The 23,423-nt window shown below is 37.6% G+C and overlaps 1 protein-coding gene across 1 annotated transcript in view; it reads left to right on the top strand.

Moving 5' to 3' along the window:
* Window positions 1-357: 357 nt before the first annotated feature.
* B3GLCT (beta 3-glucosyltransferase) overlaps window positions 358-23,423 on the top strand; it is a 37,005-nt gene continuing 13,939 nt past the window's right edge. The window contains exons 1-8 of the mRNA XM_015852042.2: window positions 358-615; window positions 6,756-6,817; window positions 8,521-8,560; window positions 11,712-11,821; window positions 15,121-15,197; window positions 17,681-17,792; window positions 20,934-21,070; window positions 22,308-22,371. Coding sequence (XP_015707528.2) covers window positions 528-615; window positions 6,756-6,817; window positions 8,521-8,560; window positions 11,712-11,821; window positions 15,121-15,197; window positions 17,681-17,792; window positions 20,934-21,070; window positions 22,308-22,371 — 690 coding nt within the window. The 5' untranslated portion in view covers window positions 358-527. The remainder of the gene's footprint in view (window positions 616-6,755; window positions 6,818-8,520; window positions 8,561-11,711; window positions 11,822-15,120; window positions 15,198-17,680; window positions 17,793-20,933; window positions 21,071-22,307; window positions 22,372-23,423) is intronic.

The raw sequence follows: 23,423 nt of genomic DNA, 5'->3' as shown, positions 1-23,423 counted from the left end.
ATTGATCTGCAGCTGAACTAATTTGAACAGGCTGCCCAGGGAGGTTGTGGATGCCCCGTTCTTGGAGGTGTTCAAGACCAGGTTGGACGGGGCCCTGGGCAACCTGATCTAGTAAATGTGTATGTTTGGTGGCCCTGCCAGGCAGGGGGGTTGGAACCACATGATCCTTGAGGTCCCTTCCAACCCGGGTCATTCTGTGATTCTGTGATTCTGATTCTGTGATTCTGTGATCCCACGAACGGGGATTTGTTAAGATGAGCGGCCCGGCTGCCTCCCGCCAGAGGGCGCCGCGCCCGCACTCCGCCTTCCTTCCCTCCGCCTCCTGCCGGCGCTGGCGCTCGGTCCTGCCGGCCCCGGCGAGGGAGGGAGGAGAGGAAAGGAGAGGAGAGGAGAGGAGGGAGCTGCCGGCGGCACCGCCACCCGCCGGAGGCCGCTCGCCCGCACTCCTGCGGCAGAGGCGGGCAGCGGGCGCTCCGCGCCCCGCTCCTCCTCCCCCCTCCCCGAGCAGCTCGGCGGCCCCAGCCAAGATGTCTCGGGATCCCGGCCGTAGCCGCTGGCTGCTTTTGGCCGCTTGCGCCCTCGTCTTCTTCCTCCTCCCGCCGCTCCGCACCCGGGGTGAGTGTGCGGGGCCCGAGGCGGGACGCCATGGCGGGGCGAAGGGAGGGAACCCGGGGCGCTCGGCTGCCGCGGAAGTGGGAGAGGGGCGCGGGACGGAGCCGGACGTGGGGGGGATACCGGAGTCACGGCGACTTTCTCGCCCCGTGTGGAGGAGAGCTGCCTTTTCCAGCAAAGTAAACGGTGATGGGCTTTTTGGCTGTAAAACAGTTCTCCTTTTACCCCCGTAGCCTGAGTTTTGGAGTCCTGGTACCTTTCTGCTCTTCCTAACGCTGCATCTCACTCTTAGAGTGAGTAGTTCTGCTACGGAGCTATAGCACCCATAACTTCTGACACATTCTGACAGTCGGAGACAGCAGCTTCGATTTTCCCTTTGCGTTTATGCATGGATGTGTTTTTTGTGGATACACACAGCTAGAAGGCAGGAGTCTTAACAGCTTGGATTTTTTTGCTTTAGTAGATCTTCCTATAGAATCCATCCACCTGAAGCTTTTTGTAGTGTCAGGGCTTTCTTCTGCTTTAAGAAATACTTCGTTTTGAAGTCCTTCCTTTAATAAATACCATATGCTTTTCAGCTGGTAAATTTGCAGAACCATCAACTTTGTTCATGGAGAAGAAATAATTTGGGCTGCATTTCACAGAAGAAAATCATCATGTCTGTTAGCAGTTAAGCCATTGTAGAAAATCCAGCTTGCAGGTGGCAGCCTGCAGAATGGGAAGCTGTATCCATGTATAGGATTCAGACAACTGGAAGGAAATAGTGATGATGCTTTTTCTTCCACGGCTTTTCCAGGTCATCTCTTTATAATGATACGGGTGTACGCAGTGCTCGCTCTGGCTTTTCAGTGGTTCACAGTGGTGAATTCAGCTGCCTTCTTCACTTACAAGCTTAAAGAAGTACAGTAAGGAAACAAATGGAGTTGCTTTTATGTTATGAAAGGCTTCAGATGCTGGATATTTGCTTGCATCACCTCCTCTACTCTCTCCCCTTGCTTTCTCTCCAGTCTTCATTTTACCTGGCTCCATCAGGGTCCTTGATGTTAAGGTAGTAACAATGGAGGAGCGTTATAAAAACTTGCATGTAAATGCACATAGCTAATTTATTTTGCCTCCTAGGGCTCTCATGCTGTCTAATCGTGAAAGGTCCTGTCTCTCTGACTGACAGTGGCAGTGCAGATTTTCTTTGGAATCATGTCAATTGGTAGACTTGTGTTCTTTAGAAATTCAAGGCATGGGGGAAAAAATGAACCCCCAGCCAAAACAAAAGTAGGCTTTTCATTAAGCTATAATTAGAAGTGCAGGGAGATTGTTTTAAGTATTCTGTTTACTGAGCACAACGTATTTGACTGCAGGTTGTTATTGTTATTTTCATAGAATCATAGAATGGCCTGAGTTGAAAAGGACTACAGTGGTCATCAAGTTTCAACCCCCTGCTGTGTGCAGGGTCGCCAACCAGCAGACCAGGCTGCCCAGAGCTACATCCAGCCTGGCCTTGAATGCCTGCAGGGATGGGGCATCCACAGCCTCCTTGGGCAGCCTGTTCCAGTGGAACATTTGTTGTATAGAAGTCATAAGATCATAACTCTGTAGCTCATTTAAGTCAACTCACAGCCTGGTGAGATGGTTGGAATGACTCTGGGCTCAGGCAGACCTGAATCAAACCATCGGGGAGGAAGATGCCAGACATGAGATCCTTCTGCTGAAATAGATTTTGTCTACGGAATCAAAAGAAATAACTCAGTTTTTAACATCCTTTGCACTTAAAGGACATATAATCACAGATATCTGAAAGCTGCTTATGCTTAAAAGGGTGCTGTGCTGAAGAAGGGGATTACTTCTACATTTCTACTATGGTTTTATAACGTTATAGTTACACAGTGCGTTGCATTTTAGTGGCACAGTACTTATTGCACTTTCCTAGTTGTTGGCACATATTCCTGCAGTTCAGCTGCTAAACAATAAACAGTTGGATCCTTTTCTTCTTCATAATAGATTTTACGTGCTCTTGGGGAAGTCAGTGGCCCACTTGAGGTTAGTCTTGCACCAACAAACTCAAAGGGACTGGTGGGCATTGTGGCTTTGGCAGACAAACCTGCAGCTGCAGAGATTGATGTGCTTCATAGGGGATTCTGTGCTCAAAGAAATATCCTGTGTTTTTCTGAACTAATAGTGATATTTGGAAATGAAAAGTTACTGTTTTGTTGTTGTTTTTTTAACATAACATCTCTGAGCTCCCAGACAGGAGTTGTCACTCCTTGTGCTTGTGTGACTGGCTCCTAGGCACTGTTTCCTAACTCCCTATGTTGTCCCTGTGTTGGTATTACACCAGCTGGACTTAATGTTCTACACTCCAGCCTTTTTTTAGTACATCTCTGGAAGAGGATAGTTCTTTCCAGGCTGATAGATAAAATTGCATGGTCAGAACACTTCATCTTGATAGGTTTGATACCCGACAAGTGCCTACCTGTGTAGTTCTGAAGACTGCTTTGCTCATATCAAGTTGTGTGAACATAACAGATTTGCTGATAAGGTTGTGGAAGGACTATGGCACGCTCGTTGCTAAATAAATTCATATGCTCTGCCTGAATGAAAAGTGTGGTTGCTGTTGAGTGAAGAATCCTGAGGCTTCATGGTGGCAGTCTGTTCAGTGAATGGTTCCTCAGTAGGTTAAAAATACTCAGAACAGTTCTTGTCTCATCTTTAAAATGTATTAGCTTGAGGAAAAATTACACATACTCCTGGAATACTTAACATAAAAGATACAGAATCATTTCAATATGTTTATCCATTGGAAAAGAGTGGGAAGCTGTATGTCTGAAACCACTGAGAATAAGAATAATGGCACATGGAGAGACTGAACACTCATCACTGTCAGATTTCAGCTTAATAAATGGTATGTGTCAGTGTTGACGTTTCCTTATATGTAAGGACAGCGACAACAACTATCATTTTTAGTTAGGCTTATTCCTTCTTCTGCCCTCTTCAACTCTACAGAAAGATGGATGTGGGAAGTAGTCCAGGACAGCTGGTTCATTTCCAGGGTTCACCTCCTGCAAGCTCAAGAGTGATCCATTCCCATATACAGGATGGCAGACAGAGATGGCTGGAAGCCCACATGGATGAAATAATTCCTGGTAAAACTCAAACTTAAAGAAAAAACTACACGAGAGGTAGAAACAAGAACAGGTCACCCTGGTAATAATGAAGGGACACTGTGTGTGCAGTGATTTGGTTAGGAAGACAAAAGTCCAGCTGAATGTGAGGGATGTGGAAGGCAAGAAGGGCTTCTACAGCTGTATCCACAGCAAAGGAGACAATAAGGAAAAAGTGGGCTGGCTGCCAAATGGGGGATGTGAGATAGTGAGAAAGGACGTGGAAGAGAATGAGGAGCTCAAAATCTTCTTTCCTTTGGTCTCTACTGCTAAGACCATCTGTCAGCAATGCCAGGGTTGTGGTAAAATGTGTGGGAAGGTCTGGAACAAGGAGGACTTAAGGAGGGGTACCAGTCATGAGGGACATTTAAGCAAATGGAATATACAGAAATCATGGGGCCTGATGGGAGGCATCTGCAAGTGTTGACAGAGCTTGACATTCTCACTGCATGGCAGCTCCTGATAGATGGCCACTCCTTGACTAGAAGAGAGCAGATATCATGCTTGTCTTTAAAAAGGTCAAGAATCTGTGTCACTTCAACGAAGGCAATGGGAAAATAATCCCAGAAACCATTTTCAAACACATGAAGGACAATAAGTTTATTATTATTTATCTGTGTGATAGGAAGTACTCCAAACCATTTGTAGATAACACCCTGCACAGTCTATTCCAGTTTACCTTGCTTTGACTGGTGCAGCTGGACTGTGTGATCATCAGAGGTCCCCCCAACCTCAAGCATTCAGTGGGTCTGTGATGCAAAGATGAAGTTGGTTATTAAAATAATTTCTTGAAGAGTTTTATGGACTCTCAAGAAATAATAGGAAGAGGTCTTCTTTTTCAGGGTTATCTGAGCATTGTTTGTTCTGTTTCAAGGATAGAGTACATTAATATTTTATAAACCCTAGAAGCTGTGTGACATGGGTTATTTAATATTATGGTGAGAGGCAGCATCTCCTGTCAATCATGGCTGTTTCAGGTCTCTGTATGCCGCGCCTCAGCTGCATAATAAAACCTAAATGTTGTGAAAATTCTGCTTACCTGCAGCTCTGCAAATAAGCCAAATTTATGGGGTGATTATTCTTTGTGTTAATATTGTGTAATTAGTGCATTTCCCAAAATAAAGGTGTTTTGTTTTGTTCTTATTGTTCAGATTGTGTTTAGTAGGACACGTGGGTCTGGTTTGTGTGTGGGACGGTGATGATCAGAACATGCTGTCAGCAAGGGGTATAATAGTAAGAATGAAATAATTACTGTGCCCTTTTGAAACAGAAGTACAAAATATTCCATGAAGACGACACTGGGGTGACACACACAGCTCCTATTTGTACACTGTTTTCTTCTTCCTGGCTAAATGTTGTCTGGAAATTTGGCTGTGGTAAATGGAAGTCTACCATGTTACACAACTCCAAGGTATTTTATGAAATTCAGCCTCCAGTAGGAAGAGCAGAGTGTTGTAGGTAATCAGAGATGGAACATCGCAGGCTTTAAGCAGCTTCTCCCTTTCCTGTGTTCCCAATTTCCAGCCTAAGGAATTGAGAGTTGCTGGTAATTCACTTTGAAATCAGTTTCAAATGGTAAATAATTTAAAATTGCAGCAAGGCACTTCGTTTGAACGTGCTGTGTTTTTCTCAGTTTTTAAGAAAATTATATACTTGATCATGATTAATAGGACCTTCAGTTCCTTCCAAGTGATAGCAATTAGCTTTATTTTGCATATCTTTAGTATGTTTAAGAAGAAGAATCCTTATAAAGAATCTTAATAAGGTTTTCATATGTTGTATAGAATGACTGCTTCACTAGGGAGCAAACTGAGACAAATTGCTTAGACTACATCAGCAAGAGAACAACCAAAAAATATAAAATCCTTTATTATGATTTTTGTCTGATGCAATCCAACAATATATGTGTAGGGTGGTGTCAGTAGAAAAGGTTTTATATGATACAAGGTTTGTGTAATTAGCTCTTTTGGGTCTCTTATTTTTAAACATTTGTTTGGATCTCTGAGACAGAATCACAGAATGACCCGGGTTGGAAGGGATCTCAAGGATCATGAAGCTCCAACTCCCCTGCCTGGCAGGGCCACCAAACTTCCACGTTTACTAGATCAGGTTGCCCAGGGCCCCGTCCAACCTGGCCTTGAACACCTCCAGGGATGGGGCATCCACAACCTCCCTGGGCAGCCTGTGCCAGCACCTCACCACTCTATCTTGCTGAGACATCAGCAGCTGAACTTGTTCAGAGAGAGCATTCAAGATGCAAAATGAACGTCTTAAATTTGACACTATTTTGCATCATATCTCAGATTTCATATTTGTGATTGGAAGTGCAACTTTGATAATCCAAACATCAACCTAAAGACGGGGAAGAATACAGATCCCTGTGTGACAGCATGTTATGCTGCTGTCAGGAGAATGAATGACTGAACTGAACAGATATTGTTGGTTTTTTGTTTGTTTATTTGCATTTAATGGGATTTACCTACCTTGAAGCCAAGATAAATTGGCTTCACATCAGAGTGATTTTTTCTTCCTAGTGATGCACAAGAATAGAATTACCAGGTATCATAGAATCATAGAATTACCCAGGTTGGAAATGACCTTGAAGATCATCAAGTCCAACCACAGCCTAACCAGTACCCTAACTCTAAAAACCCTACACTAAATCATATCCCTGAGCACCACATCCAAACGGCTCTTAAACACATCCAGGGATGGCAATTCAACCACCTCCCTGGGGAGCCTATTCCAGTACCTAACTATCCTTTCTGTAAAGAAGTTCTTCCTAATATCCAACCTAAACTTGCCCTGGTGCAAGTTGAAGCTATTTCCCCTTGTAAAAGCATATATTCTTACAGAAAATTGATTACAGTTATCATTAAATAGTATAATTTAATGTAAAAGTATAAATAATTTTGCTGCAGAGCTTTGTTGAGTATGAAAACAAGCTCCTATAATTTGAAAAAAAAAAAAGTCTGCTTTTTCTTTCAGCTTTTGCTTTAAATGTAGTTCTTGAAGATGCAGAAGACAAGGCTGAAGTACCAGTGCTGCAGGTAATACATTTTAATTGCCATACGTGCATGTGTATACATTTGTAGCAGATATGTGTGTATAAGTAAATAAGTTTTAAAGGGGAAAAATCAGAAATAGTGGAAATAAGAGGCAGAATCTATAAAAGCTACACAAATCTAAATTTGATCTTGCATCAAATGCAATAGAAGTATGGTCAGAGATGTGTGCTTTTAAATTTGCTCCTAATGATGACTGCTGAATCTACAGGACTTTTCATGGCTTAAAAAGATTCCCATTGCAAATTTGTGATCTGCTATCTGGGAACCTAGATAACGTAATCCTGTTTTCATCACTTACATGTTGCTCTCTGTGAAATGCCAGTGTTGTCTCATTCCGGTTTGAGAGGAGCTGCATGCTAAAGAAAACATATCTGGAGTGAGATTGTGGTGAGAACTGTGCAAGTGACTTGGATTTCTGCTGATTGCCTCAATTCAACATTAAAGTGTAATTACTTTGCCACTTGAATAAAATATTAAGAGTACTTAGGGCCTTTTCAGTAGCATTTGGTGTCTAATATATGTTTGGCATATGAATTTATGTAATTAGTTATTTTAATTCTGACATGTACAGCGACAGTTACTTGAATCATTTGAACACGAAGATTTCCGTGCCTAGAAAGGCATGGAAAGCTTTTCTGAACCCAAGGGCAAGGGAATGGATTGTTGCTTTTTTATTTCAGTGTGCGATGTGTGTAAATCCAATGTGTAGCGAGTTTACTTTATGGCTTTCAGAGTTGACCAGACTTTTAGATTATTCTGGCCTGGATTCTATTGCTGTGTCTGTCTCTGAGGGAGCAAATTTTATTTTTATTTCTATTTTTATTTTATTTTATTTTATTTTATTTTATTTTATTTTATTTTATTTTATTTTATTTTATTTTATTTTATTTTATTTTATTTTATTTTTTCCTGTGAGATAGGTGTCTTTTTATTACCTTTTATTGGAAGGTAATTTGAGAAATTTACTATGGTTTGTGTGTTACCTTAGTTACTGCTCTACTCATAGACTACAATGTGTATGTAGTTATGTAGTTGCTGTTCTGATTATGTATCTTAATGTAAAATCAGATTTGGACAAAGGAAAAATCACCTGATGCAAACAGAACTAAAAGAGTTAAATGGATGTGGCATTAAAAAAAAATGGGGAGAAGAAACATGCTTGTAAACAGTAATTGTCACAAAGATAGGAAAACTTTATAAAGGCTTCCTCCTGAAGAGTGCTAAGTACAATATTTCTCTGTGGGAAGGACTCAAAACAATTGAGCTAAGACAAGACCTTTCCACCCTGTCTCTGTTACTGAGAAGCAGCTCAATATACTCGAGATATTTTTTGTGTCTTTGTTTCGCAATTACTGATACAACTCCACTGTTGCCAATCCTTGAACACTGTTAAAACTGTGTGACAAATGAACCTGACCTGAGCAAATCCCAACCTTTTCATGTTTATAGTTTTGACATAAATTGCTTTTTGGGTCTTCCTTAAGAATGATGTTTCAATGGATGTTTGGCAGTTTCTTATTCCAGATTTTGTGCTTTGATCACAAAGGATATGTATATATACATTAAAAAAATAATAATAAAAAGAAAATTGTTTGAAATTGTTAGTGTTGAAAGCTCCAATATAAAATGAGTCATAGATAATTGTTCTCTCACTATGGGTTTATTTTTCATTTTTCCCCTTCTAGAAATCTGAAAAACGTGGAACAGTGAGTAAAAGGAGCAAGGGTAAGTAAAATTGTTCTGTGCAAGCTTGTTCTAAGCCAGTACTGAAGTTCACACATCCCTAATTTTTTCAGTCTGTTTTTAACATAGCTGTCTCTTTTGTATAAATAAAATATGGTCATGCTTTGAAAAGTAACTGTGAACAGTGGCTAAATGCTCAACAACATTGTTAGTTGCTGATTCCCAAACATGTTTTTCCTTGCTCACACAGCCTCATCAAGCATATGCTTTTTGATCTGCATTTGTATTTGATATTTTATCGCAGTTAAGTTTATTTTCTCAAAATGTGCACTTGCGCTATGAAATTAATGCATAGTTTTGTGTAGTATATGGGTTTTTTAAATCAATTTTCATTCTAAAAAGTTGATGTGAAACTGAATGCTACCAAGTCTGCCAAGCTCTTGTGGTAATTATAGTGACTGGAATTGCTACATATTACTTGTTATAACCAGAAGCAAGTTTTAAAGGAAATGTCATACATTAACAGCATACTGAATAGTGAAATAAATGTGGAGTGCTGTGGTACTTCTCACTCATACAAGGCTGAGCACCAAGATCATCTTGTTTTAAAGGAGGAAACTTGACCGTGTTTCTGTTGTAGCAGCTTCTGGGAATTTGGTATTTCATTCTGACATCAAAGATGACCACCAGGAACATTTATCATGCTTGTACTGGAGTACAAGAACTCTTATTGGTACTGAGAAGTTTTGGGTTTGTTTGTTTTGTGTTGGACTGCTTTGGATTTAATTCCAGGCTGTGTCCCTAGTACAGATAACTACTCTTATGGAAAATAATTAAATCCTTTCTCCCAGTGATCTCCCATTTTACCATTAAAAAGTCAAGGCCCTTTAATAAAAGCTTTTTTCACTCTGCTTTCCAGTTCACCCTTCCTTCTGTGGTGTCCAACAAATTCTCTTTCCTCTTTCTCCATGTTCTTTCATCTCTTTCTATTGAATCTCATAGCACAGCAAGGCTCTTGTTGCTGTTTGGCTCCCATTGCTGTTTTTTGTCACTCCTTACAGACTTATTGTGTCTCACTTCATAAAACATCCAGGGATGCACTGACAGTCTGTTCTTTTTTGCTTTTGCCATAAGTTTTAATATAATCTGTTTACATACCTTTTTATATGTATAATGCTGTTTCTTAGGAATCATACTTAGAAGCGCTACAGTAAAACATTAGTGACATAGCTACGATCATCTATGTTTTTGTTTGTTTGGTTGGTTTTTTATTTGCTTTTGTTGTTGATTTGTTTCATCTTGTTTTGCTTAAGAGTACATTTGACCCCAAGTGGTAGGCTGCATAGCTGACCAACACTATTTTCAGCTTGTAGCATATCTGAATAACAAAAGCCAGTTTGTTCTTGAGGTGAGGCACTGGCTATTTTAGGTAAGTGTAGCAATTATTCATCTGTCATATACTGAAATGTGACGATTGGATTCTGGGAGTAACACTTCTCACTGAAAATTTTGCATGAGTTTAATATATATCATGATTTCTGATAACATACATAACATTTTGTTGGTGAGTATAGACAGAGTAGATAATTGTGAACATTTGTTGAATATGTATCACTGTTTAAATGAAGTAGATGGCATTGGTATTGAAAATCAGTGGAGCTAATTATAGTATAAAGACAGAAGAGTGGAAAGATCATTGGATAAGCAGTGTGTTGGTTGGAACTACTGTACTGACTTCACTTTGTTTGGGAACTCAAGACAACATTTAACTTGAGTGTTGGAACGGGCATCCCTGTTCACTGCAGGGGAGTTGGACTAGATGGCCCTCAGAGGTCCCTTTCCAACTCTAAGAATTCTATGTTGCATAGTCAGTACATACTCTCTAAAATGCGTGTTGCTGATGGCAGGTTGTTAAAAGCTCATGAACGTTCTATTCCACTTAACAAGGAGATATGTCTATATTAAGACACAGGAAGTTTCAACCTTCCTGGTTCCTCATTTTGTTTTTCTTTTCCTTTGTGAACTCAGCCTGTTCTTCCCATCAGTGAGCATTTGAGATCACCAAAGGTATTTTCCAGATATGGAAAAGCCTTAGGGAAACAAAAGAAGAAGACAACAAAAGAAATAAAACCAATGTATCAGAGACTGCTGGTTACTAATCTTCCAAAAGACTGTTCTTTGTCTTGCTTGGTTGACTATTTCTCAACTTGAGAAGCAGTTTATGTATACAATAAACAGTTTTAAATTACACATGCTTTCCACTGATACCTTAATACTGTATATGTATTTCCTCTTTGAAAGTCTTCTGAAGTGCCTATAGAGAGGAAATGATCTCTTTGGGATTCAAACAGTGATACAAAATTGGGTGTTAGATTACTCTTAGAAAGAATTCTGCTGTGGGGATGTCACAGCTGTTAAATGCACTGTAAGTGAAACTGAATGTAATTCAGCTGTTTGCATATCTGTAAGTGTACCGATACTACAGCGGTAATTGCATAAAGCTGTGTAGTTGTTGCTTTTTATCTCTGGGGATATTCTTAATGTACTGTATGTAGATTTAACCCTTCTGTGCTTAGTGGTATCAATGAGTATAATTCTAACTTTTGCACTGATTTTAATTTCTGCATAGGTAAATTAGTAGATTTAGTGCTAGTTAGTCAGTAGTTGCTATTCATATGATTTGATTATGAAGGTTTTTTAAAGTAGTTTGTAGGGTGGGTCAGAGCCTGAGGGAATGTTACATGGGCAAAAGAAATTGAAATCCAAACTTAGCTGTATGTCAGTGCTTATGGCATCTGCACAATTTTACATTTTCAGAGTTTATCTTGGAAAATAAACTCATAAACAGAGTGAAAAAGATACTGAGGAAAAGCAGAAAGACATTTAACTGGCAACTTTGAGTAGTCATAGGTCTAACATGGCTAATACTGTTGTGTGCTTAAGTTTATTTGTTGCTGCAGATCTTATCCTCATGTCATGCTTTTTATAAATTAATCCTTTAAAGGGCTGTTAGAGATTTGTTTGCGTGTGTTAAATGATGCCTTTTCACTATTTCATGAAATGTTTGTGTAAGTAAAGAAATAGCTTCCTGTATAATAAATTCCTCCACACATACCTGGGTTTTCAGTACCCCGGGAGTAAAACTGAAAATAACTACCTTTGTCTTGAAATCTTTTTATTTTCTGGTTCACAGAACTGAAAGAAGTTATCTTCGTCATCCAGAGTCAAAGCAATTCCTTTCATTCCAAGAGAGCAGAAGATCTAAAAAGAGATATTTTAAAACAGACTGCAGATCTTGGAAAGGTATGTTTAGGTTATACAGATTGTATTTTGTTATGTATCTTTCTCCTGCATCATACTAAAAGAAAGAAAAGCTTTTATATTTCACCTTTTTCTGATCTACTGTATTCCTTTTATTGTCTTCTATATGCTTGTATGAAAACTGTTTCAATGATTATTCATTGATTTAATACCATAATTTATCACTAAATAATTTTAATGTACATAGAACACCTCCATGCTGCTTGAGGCGATGCTTGTGTCACCTATGTCTTGACAGAATTTTTGTTAATATTGGTCTCTTCATCCATCTACTTGCTTCCAGAGTCCTTAAGTGTTCTGACTAGGGTAAGAACAGGTGACAGACATTAGGAGCATCCTGTCAATGTGTTCTTGTTCATTTGTTATCTATTATCTGAGGTATGATCAGATGCCAGCTGGCCTGTACTGTTGGTTTGTACATCAGAAGTTCAGTTTCTTTGTTATCTGACAGGTTTGTGCTTCCAGAAGGTTCTGTTTTTTCTGTTTTAAGCTCTTTTTGACCACGTCTCTGTCTGAAGCATCTGCTTCTATAACCTCATGAAGCCTCTTGATACCTTTCTCAGCTTTATTGTGCTTTTGAATTGTGGCTACAGTATCTATTGTCTGTTTGCATATTGCTGTTAAGTTAATGCTGTTAAGCATTAGCTGCTTTAAAAATCTGCTGCTTTTAATGATCTAACCTATACAGATGGGAGCATTGCACTATTTCATTACACTGAAATATCTCCTTGCTTAAGTGTTGAGGAAGGGGGTGGAAAAAGAGACTAAATAGCTTGCTTGAATTTTAATATGTGTATTCACCACATTTCTGTCTGAAATGACCTGTCTCTAAATCGTTCTTTCTCATGTTTTGGCCATCTGCAGGAAACAATTTTTGGAGGTTTTGCAGAGGGTATCTTCTGTTTCTTAATTTAGTGGGACGTGCAGTCCTTTTATGGGTGGATTAATACTTTCTAATGTTCTCACTAACTCTACTTCCACATCTGTTTTCAGATTCTTGGGAGAAGCCAGGTGAAGTTGTGTTGTCCAAAAGTGCCCTTAAATATTTCTCTGTTCTACAATACAGTTCCCACTATGAGTTCTGACATCTGTATCTCACCTGAAAGAAATTCTGAAATACTCCGACATAGAAACATTTTTCGGAGTTGTTTCCATTTTCTTTGGGCTGTGGTCATACTTTCCACATTATGTTCATTGTTAGAAGTGTTCCACAAATGAACTGGCATACTTTCCTATAGACCTATGTCAAACTCTACAGCTAGAATTTTTGAGTGATTATGAGTATTGGAGTAGGTCTGAACTGCTCAGTGTTTTATTCTGACTATAAAGCTTAATGGAAGTGTGGCTATAAAATTTAGTGGAGGTAATTCTTACTCACTGCAATTTAGTTTCTTAATCTGTATATTTAGAAAATCAGTATGTTTGGAAGAATGTAGTCTTAATTTTTTTGAGACCTTTTGTAATGGGTTACCTAGATTTGAAATAAATACCGTCAACACAGTGTAATCCATAATGCACCTGTTGCTTCAACATACAGATTTCTTGCTCAAATTTTAGGTTCTGTTCTGAAAACCCTTGCTCCTGCTCTCCCTCCTTAATGGCTTCCCATCCCATGGAAGCTTTTTCCAGCTGAGACTAATCAGCCTTTTTGGATCTTGTAGTTTTAACAAGGTTTAATGGATTATACTTAAGTGAAGTGTTGTGATACGTTCTCCTGCCCTGTAGAAAATGGTTTTCCTTATGGTTAATTTTCCTCAATGTCAACATGAACTTTGTTTTCGTTAGAGCACATCTGTTTTATTCATCTCTTTAAATTATTTTATTTTCCAGTGTTATTATATCAATTGTTTTTTTGGCTTGGTAATGTGTTAGCATAAGGGTCTGTTTCCTTCCTACGAACAGTTTCCTTCCAGGCTGCAAGGATTTGTTTATGTCAAATAAACCCAGTACCACCATCTTTCCCACATTAAAAGGTTGCAGTGATGATAATTATTGTTCTTTCAGGCAAATATATTGTTACAGAAATCTTTATTTTGATGATAAAATAGATGTAAAATAAGTCCTTCTGCAATAAATGGCCTAAAATGTGCTTTCAGATACAAGTATTTATTGCATCTGTTTTCCCAGACACCAAGTAGCTGGATGTAGAATATGGGCACTCAGGAATCAGTGCTTTGGTTATGCATTTAAGTTCACTTGGCTTGCAGCAAGGTTGTGTTTTGAGGACTGCAGTATAATACACAACAGGAAAATGAATAACTTTCTGCTTCACTGAAATTTTTTCTTCTCTGTGTCTTGTGCCTCAAGTTATAGTCAGAAACGCTTCACTTTAATTTGCAATTGTTACCTTCTTCTGATTGGCTAACTGCTTCCATCTTTCCTTTAGTATAAGATCATCTGAAGGCAGATGCGTGCACATCATCTTTCTCTTGATTTATGAAAACTGAGTACTGCTGTGGCCTTTCCCTGAACCCTTTGAATTGGCGTGTAAAGTCTGAAGCAAACTTGGTACTTCTTCAAAATGATAGTCAGGCAGCAGAGAGCAGAAGTAGAGATGAGGATGACTTTTAATTTTAGATTCAAGAATCAGAATTTATGTTTCCAGTTCTCTTGCTGATTTACTGTGAAAACTGAGTGTGCTACTAGCATCCCTGTTACTATAACTTGTATAAGTAGTACTAAATTATTTTAAAGATGCATTTTATACTATGCCCTTACATCATACACGATTCTAAAGTAGAAGGCTGTGTCAGTGCTTTTGAATTGGTTGGAGACCTGACTCCTTTAGTCACTCATTGCTTAGTTTTTATTTAGCACTTAAAGCAGTAGTGTATGGAAGCTGTTGCTGCCCTCAGTGTGCTGATACTGCAGGTGACATTTGGGGCAAAGGTGTTCTGTGCTTTATTTCAAGCCTCTATTTATCCCCTTCATAGTGTGATGTTTTATGATGAGATAAGGAAATGAGCATGATGTGTTGCTTAATTGGTTACGTGGGATCTGTGCAAAATATTTTACTTACTGTATATTAGCTTAGTATCTAATAGAGAATTAGGAAATGATGAGTTGTAAGAAGTACTTAGGTCACCTTGCTTTAAAGCACTGTAAGCTGCTTATTCTGCAGGCCCGCATGCTGGTAAAAGTAATGAAGAACCCAGTAGGCATTCCAGAGTAATTTTAATTTTTTTTAAATCTTTTTTGTCATTTTTAAGATTAATTGGTGCTTAGGAAAAAGAAGTGTGTATTATTTATGTTTAACAAGTGTATTTCTATTTTCATCAAAGGAATTACCAACTGTGCTGCTTATTCATCAGATGGACAGGCATGAAGGTGCATGGACCATATTACCACTAATGAGAGAGTAAGTGTAATTAATGCTGGTTATTTTCAGATTCTTATTAAGATTTTTTTTTTTTTCCAAAACGAACAGTTTTTAAAATCAGAGTTGCTGACTTCTCTTTTCACTTGCATACTGCTCTTTTTTTTTTCTAAAGCAATTTTCTGTTAAGCTTCATTAAATCAGAGGAGGATGTACTAGACATGAGACCCGCTACAGAGGAAATAATATAATATTGTTGAACAACTACCTGCCTCAAATGGTTATGGGTTTTAAAATCATTAGAAAAGTAAACTAGTCAACAGAAAACCATTTGAAAATGTGTATTTTTTCCATTTGCACACACAGTGCAAGGTCTGTGAGTAGTATTTCAGAACCTTAGACTTTTCAGTTTATTTGACTGAATGAAGAGGATAAATGATTAAAAATATATATATATATATTTATATATGATATAAAATATTATTTTATGTATTATATATATATATATGTGGTTGTAAATAGTGCCTGTATTTAGTTTGCATCTTTTGCTGCTTACTGTGTTCCTAAGAGGTAATGCTTCTCTGCAGAAGGAAGATGTAGGTTTTAATGTATTTTTAGAAGCCTTTTTTCGTCTTACTGTGGTCGGAGGACAGAGAATTTCAAATATCTTTTCTTCTTCATGTGTGCAAATTGCTCTGAGGAAGACTTGCTGCATTTATGTGGTAGGATGTTGCTAATAGTCAGGAGTCAGTGATCCTTGTTTGTGAAAGTTCTAAAGCTTCACGGTACTGAAAACTGGACAACTAGGAAAATTCTTAATTTAAACTTTGCCTAAAAATTGCATTTAAAACCAATGCCAGTGTCTCTGCAGCCTCTTAAGGTTTAGTTTAGTTAATATTTTTGTTCCTTTTATGTGCCTTTATTGCATGAGATTGATAACAGGACAGGATTTTCATGCTCTTCTCTCTTCTGCTTTCCATTGCTTTATGTGCAGAAATATGAAAATACTGATTATATAGTGGTTATTGTTTTATATATATATATATATATATAAAAATATGTGAGAAGGTGCAGAAGGAGAATTGAAGTGAATTGAAAAACTGGAAGATGATATTCCACTATGTCATCTATGTTATTTTTTTCCCCTTTTCTTAGCTCTTCTTTCAGTGACCTGGTGTCTCCTCTTGAGTTATTTGTGTCACAGTGGCAAGGTTTACAGATATAGCTCTTAGAAGAGAGCAGAACCTAAAAGCAAAAATACGGATACTCTTCTGTGTGATAATTCATAACATTTATGTTATGCATGTTGTATATTCAAAAGATGTTGTAATTCTTTCTGTGCGTGTCATTCCAGTGATTTCTCCTTGCCATTGACCTACCTACTTTCATGTAAACCCAGATGTTTCTCCTAAAGTTCTAGCTGTGCATTAAAGCCTTCAGTCTTTACATGGCACTGAATACTGTGCATATTTAAAAACATGGTGGTATCAGATACTCATTCAAGTACTTGTTTGACATGTTTTACACTTGAAAATGCTAAATTTAAATAGGCTTTCCCAGCTGATGATAATTTATTTGTTGCTTGAATGACAAAGTTGACCTAGATTTCAGTGTTGAGAAGACAATTATATGCTTTTGCAAACTGAAAGGATAATGGAATCATGTGTTCTTCTAATTATTATAGTTAAGCAAATTGAGTATCGCAAACAGAAAGCAGTGAATAATAGCATTGCATGACACAGAGGAAAGATAGTTTTTGTTAAGTTGTGGAAGAACTCAATCAGGACAGCAGATAAGTAAAAGATGAGGATTTCCTGAAGGAGTAGGGAAATCAGCATCAAGATTAGTGTTAGCTTTGAGGAAGATGGAGAATCCCTCCAATCTGTGTAGTATAACTGCATTGACAGAGCTAATGAATTTCTTAAGGTAGGGATAGTTATGATCATATCAGGCAGTCATGACAAAACATGTCATTAGGCAGTTTCAAGTTTGTTGCAGAGTTAGATGCCCAATAGCGAGCCTCCCTGGGAGACAGTTGAGGTGTAGAGGGGATGGTAATTGGAACTGCTATATACATGCTTATGAATTTGTAGATCACAGAATCACAGGATGACCTGGCTTGGAAGGGACCTCAAGAATCATGAAGTTCCAAGCCCCCTGCCTAGCAGGGCCACCAAACTTCCACAATTACTAGATCAGGTTGCCCAGGGCCCCATCCAACCTGGCCTTGAACACCTCCAAGGACGAGTAGTGCATATATGTTGTTTAGAGTAGACATTCTTTATGTATGTCTGTTCCTTCCTTTCTAGAATAAGTAGCGCTATATAAATAGATAGCAGCAGAGTCAGTAGGTTTATCTATTCACTGAAGTGTTCAGGTATGTAATTCTACCTTAATAGTAAAAGCTTATGCTTGTGTAAATGAATAGTTAATTGTAAAGTACTTATATTTGAGGAATGGGGGTTGAATCTATCATTCTATTCATAAGCCAGTAAAGCATAGTAAACGATCATTTCTTTTGTTAGTTTCTCTGTTGCCTATGGTAAGAACTCCTCGTGGATTTTCTTCTGTGAAGAAGATACAAGAATACAAGTTGTAAAGCTGCTAGAAATACTAAGAAGATTTGACTCCTCTAAGGTGAAGTAAAAAATTAGATCTTTAACTTTCTTTTGAATGCACTGGAATAGATTTTTAAATGAAACAGATGGGAGGAGTCATTTTACTTTTAAGTACAGAAGTACAGAGTTCCATGTTATGAAACAGTCTATAAGGACAAGAACTAAATTTTTAAACACTGCTTGTATGGCTTATAGCTCTAGGCACTGGAAAATATATATCCAAACTGATGCTGAGGCTGAGAGTGAGCAAGGCATTTAATATGAAGAACCACGAGAACATGTATAGCTTTTGAAAAACTGCTAAAATTGAGCAGAAAATAAAAGAATGCCCTTTGTGTGTATCCCAGAAATGATGTAGCAACAGTAAAAAGATAGATATAATCTGTGTTGTGTTCTCCTGCCCTTTTCCTGTCATCAGTTTTGGTCATCATCAAGTAGAATGACTGTTATTAGTCTATCTCTGATATAATATGGTATTGTATTTTGTCTGCATTTTCTTTCTGAGCTGTATTAGTGATAAGAGAGGAGAGAAAAACCTACATGCTTCAAAAGAAAGAACAACAAAAGACTTACAGGGCAAATGAAAAATGCAAGGAGCAAAGTAAATTTGATAGCCCAAACCATCTGATAGATAAGAAAGCTGCTAATATTTAGACTTCTCAGTATTCAGAAAAGAAAAAATAGCTTAATGTCCTTTTGCCTGGAATAGAAGAAACCAAAACCTCTGAGAAATAAGCTTTGCTTCCTTATTGTTACCTTGACTAGTATTGAACTCTGCTTCAGGTCTCAATGTAGAGTATTTGCTTCCATTTCAGGTGTGTAACCTTAACCCATTTTCATACAATTCTTTCCTAAAATAGTAACAATAATAATTTGGATATCTTTCTCTTTCTAAACACACTGTTTTCAAAATGGCATATTGAGTATTTTCAGTCTTTTGGAATATCCACTTATTTCTGTTTCATAAAACACTTAACTGATGTTTTCTGTACAGAAACACGAAATCTGTTCTAAATGCTGTTCACATGCCAGTTTTAATATCTCTTGTGCAGTGTGCATAAATCCTCTTACAACAGCAAATTGTGTTTTAGCCTCTTTTAAAAAGAAAATAAAATGTTTTGCTTTTGTACAGAGCGATGGTCTTTTTCATGTGACAGCCCATAACTGATTCCTTATATAAAATAGTATCCATTGTTTACAGAATTTTAGATGAGCTAGACTAGAATGAGCTCATTCATAATTCATTCTTCCATGTCAGCAGTCTGCATAATAAAAAGCTGGTATACATTAATCACAATATAAGGTCCAAAAGGGGCACGTGAATAGCTGATGAATCTGCAGCTATTCAGTCTCAATGTGTAGGGGGTAGTAACAGAACTATTGAGAGATATATGAATATAATATGAGTGAAAATAGATGTGTTGAAGCACCATAAGTATCTGTACTGATAACCAAAGACATTACTGACTGCAATAAAACTAATAAACATTGAGGAATATCTGATTTACATAAAGATCACAAGGCCAGCACTCAGATGATGAGCTGTGTCTCTACACAAGGAAATACTTCTTAATATGAGGATGATGAAGCACAAGTTGTGCAGGGAATCTGTGGATCCTCCTCCATGAGGATCTTCACAAGCTGCCTGGATGTGGGCCTGGGCATCCTGCTTTGGGTGTCCCTGTCTGGGCAGAAGGCTCTCTTCCAGCCTTAACCACTCCGTGATACTAAGGTTCAGCAGCCAATTGATTCAATCTGTGCTTTCATAATGAAGAATAACAACAAGGATAAGTGAAATTGTGTTTGCCTCTCCTTTCATCCCAACAGAATGAAAAACTGCAGCCCCAAAGATATGCAGAATTATGGGCTAATGGGCAGCAATGACTTTATCGCTGTTGATAGTAAGATGTGTAAAAGATGTCTAAATAAGCAGTTTGGATTGGAGAATCTTATCAATTCAGAAGGCACAGAAGGGATGTAACAGCTGAAATCACCTGTCCTCTGTCTTAGGCACAGATCTTGGACAGATGAATTTGGCACTCTTGTCTTGGTGTTTGTAAGTAAGTGGATAAAGAACAAATAGGTAGAATCATGTTGATCTGCAACTATTTATCCAGGTGATAATTATCCGTACTGCAACATATTCTTTTTTTTAATTATCTTTCTTGCCAGTATGCAATTTGATTACTCTGATTCCTTATGTAAGATACTTTATAAGTTCCTTAGTGTATAGTTGATTTCATTTTGCAAAGGCAGCCTGCACAGATCAGCATGTTCTGCATATCACTTCAGTAAATAAGCAGTGTTGTGGGCGAACAAGCTGAGCATTACACTGGAATGTCTTCACTGTGTTTCTTTGAACCTTACCTTAATATTGCTAGAAACAATACTCCATGAAAGCCCAAGGAGGGTGTATGTGTGCATTTAATATGCTGTACTTTATAGAGAGAGGAAAATAAGGTTCTTTTGAAATAAATAGGTTGTTATGATGTAAAAATTAGCATACTGAATTATTGTAAAGATAAAGGATTTCGTGCTATAGCACAGCGGGTTGATGGTCTTATAGATGGTACTGCCATGGAAGTATTAATATTTATTACTTATTTCTAGTATCAAAAAGAGTGCTTGTGTTTTAAATGTGTCAAAATCATCAAGACTCTAGAAGGTTTCAAAATTCTTTTGCATAAAAGCTTCTAAAAAATTACTTAGATTTTTTTTTTTTTGAACGTCACCTCTATGCATAAAAATTAATGTTTGCTCATTCTCTTTCATCTCCCAACATTTTGTTTTTTAAATCATTCTACTGAACACTACTGAATCCTTCCAGTAAAGGAAAGAGAAAACAGGATCTGTTAGGATTGAAGATACAAATGAAAGGAAGAGTGAATAAGTACCAGGTAGCATCTCCTATGAAACTGATTTTTGTAAACTGGTGGAATAAGTTTTCATCCTTATCTTTTTCACCTACTGGATAGTGTCAGTTTAACTTTGACTGTTTCCTCAACTGATTCCTGAACAGCACTCAGCCTGAGGAAGCGCATGAGGATTATAGGAGCAAAGAAGTTTTCAGTGTTTGTTGCCTTAAGAAGTAACACATATAGTACAATTAGCTAACAGGATGCTGTAGATGAACAAAATTGTTTCCTATGTTCCTTTACAGGAGTGGTTTTTAGGTAAAGCATTATATGATGAAGAATCTACAATAATTCACCACTATGCCTTTGCTGAGAATCCTACAGTCTTTAAATTCCCAGACTTTGCTGCTGGTTGGGCACTTAGTATTCCGCTTGTTAACAAGTAAGAATTGAACTTTTAGTTGCTTCTGAATTGTTTATTTATAGCAATGAAGTTTAGAATTCATAGTTTTTCTAGATGCTGTTATTATTTTAATGAGTTATGATTTCAAACATAATACTTTCTTAATACTTTTATATAAAATATGTATGTCAGCTTGTTCATTTAGCCGTTTATTTGACTTCATGTGTTGGTTTTATTGTCTGCACTAAGTTCTTGCTGCTGCCACCTACATTATTATCATCTATGTCAATATGTGTTGTTCGAAGATCTAAGGTACAGGGCATCCAACTAGACGCAGTGATATTCAGCTAGCTCTGGGTATGCCTGCATAGTTTTGTTCTTCTGCTATAAACTTAGTCTGGAAGCACTCCATTGACCAAATTCCATTTCTTCCTTTTTCTATACATTCATACATAGTTATTAGAAATAAACACTTAAGAATTTGTAAATAGATACATGTACATAAGTAGATTTCTGCATCATTGTTGTACCTGTGCATGTAATTTGTTTTGCTTACTTCTGCCTATCTAAAAGAAAATGTAACGTCAGCTAATTTTCAGTGCTATCTCTAGTTTTAAAAATTACATAGAACAGTTTTATTCCTGAATCTTGGAGTGACTTCATTGCTCTCTAGACACTTTCCTCTCATTCTATAGAGAGAATTTTTGATTGATTTTTATTTCCAATTAGATGCTTTGTTTTTAAATGAGATTTTAAAACTTCCATAGAGTTCAGAAGTTTGAACGCATCCTGCTTTAGCAAGGATTGATTTTTTTCATTAATTGAAGATGCCTAAATATTGTGATTTGGAGCACACAAAAAGAGAATGTTGTCTGCAGTTTGAGATGCTGATCAGTATGGAGCATCAAACACAATGCTGCTTTAAATCCATTGAAAACATTGTGCCAGACAGTTCTCATCTTCTGCAGATAAAACGCTTCTTCTTAGGCAGGAAAAATGCATCAAAATATATGTGCTGAGAACTGATAGTAACTGATATTAATCATTGCTCTGTGTGCAAAAAAAATAATAAATAAATAAAATAAAATAAAATAAAATAAAATGATAGGAAAAAGAAATACAAGTTGTTTTCTGAGGCAATATGTGCAGAATATATCTGTTCTTGTAAATAGATGGTCAGAAATACTGGCCACACTTTGCTGCGTACAGGAATGAGTGATTATTTTTTTAATGTGCTTTCTGAAGAGAGTGAATGTCTTCATCTTTAATTGTACAGGCTTGCAACTAAGTTGAAAAGTGAACCTCTGAAGTCAGACTTTACGATAGATTTAAAACACGAGGTAAGCAGTGTGTTGTATTTCCAACGTAAGTAAAAAAGAAAGAAAGTATGAAATCTATATATTGGAATACTGATGAATTTATAATGAAAACAAGAGATTGCTAAAAATTTTAAATGCAATAGAATGTTTAAATTCTTTCCTTTGCTTTAAGAACACAGTAACATAATACTTTAAAATTATGTTTCAAGCATAGAAGAATGAATGATTAAAACTACATTTATAGCGTGTATGGCTGTATACAGTGAGGTATCTTCAAAGACTTGTTCTGTAGAGAGGCTGAGTGGCTTCTAATTTGTAGAACACCAGCACAAATAATATCTCAGACGCTGGCAAGACTCGTTTACTTTCTAAATCAGATTCTTACGACAAGGTTTGATGTTTGATGAACTTGGGGTGAAGTAGCTTGAGGAGTAGAAATTGTGTCAACGATTGCAGTGTGATATCTTAGAAATTTCTTTGCCTTTGGCTGCCAGTGGTTTTAAGAAGTAGTTACTGGAGAATAGATGAGTTGGCTGAAGGGAGCATGAGAGGAAGGAAAAGGGATCTGAAAAAAGATCATTGCTACCTTCTCTGTTGCTTTTTTATGTTTTCTGCCTTCAAAGTGTTTGTGCAGCCCAGGTATTTGTCACCAGACTGAACTCTTGAACCATAGAGCAAGAGCACTCTCACAACCTTTAGAATCATAGAATTACCCAGGTTGGAAAAGACCTTGAAGATCATCAAGTCCAACCGCAGCCTAACCAGTACCCTAACTCTAACAACCCTCTGCTAAATCATATCCCTGAGCACCACACTTAAACTTAGTGTCATCCGAAAGAGTCATTGGCAGACTTTTATGTGCCACACACTGATTCATGAAAAACAATGGATTGCTTGGCTTGAAAAATTATTTCCATCCCCGTCTTATTCTGTTAGCAGATATTTGCATATGTTTAATTTCAGATTTATTGCCATCGATAACCTACTTCAGCTCTGTAGTTATTCTTTCTGCACTGTCTCACAGCTCCCTGGAGACAGTTCTATTCACACTCATCTGTTTTATAAATCACCAT

Source organism: Coturnix japonica, chromosome 1 (genome assembly GCF_001577835.2).
Source record: "Coturnix japonica isolate 7356 chromosome 1, Coturnix japonica 2.1, whole genome shotgun sequence".
NCBI classification, from domain to species: domain Eukaryota; kingdom Metazoa; phylum Chordata; class Aves; order Galliformes; family Phasianidae; genus Coturnix; species Coturnix japonica.
The sequence above is the reverse complement of the archived record's forward strand: the minus strand, read 5'-3'. Positions and strand labels throughout refer to the sequence as shown.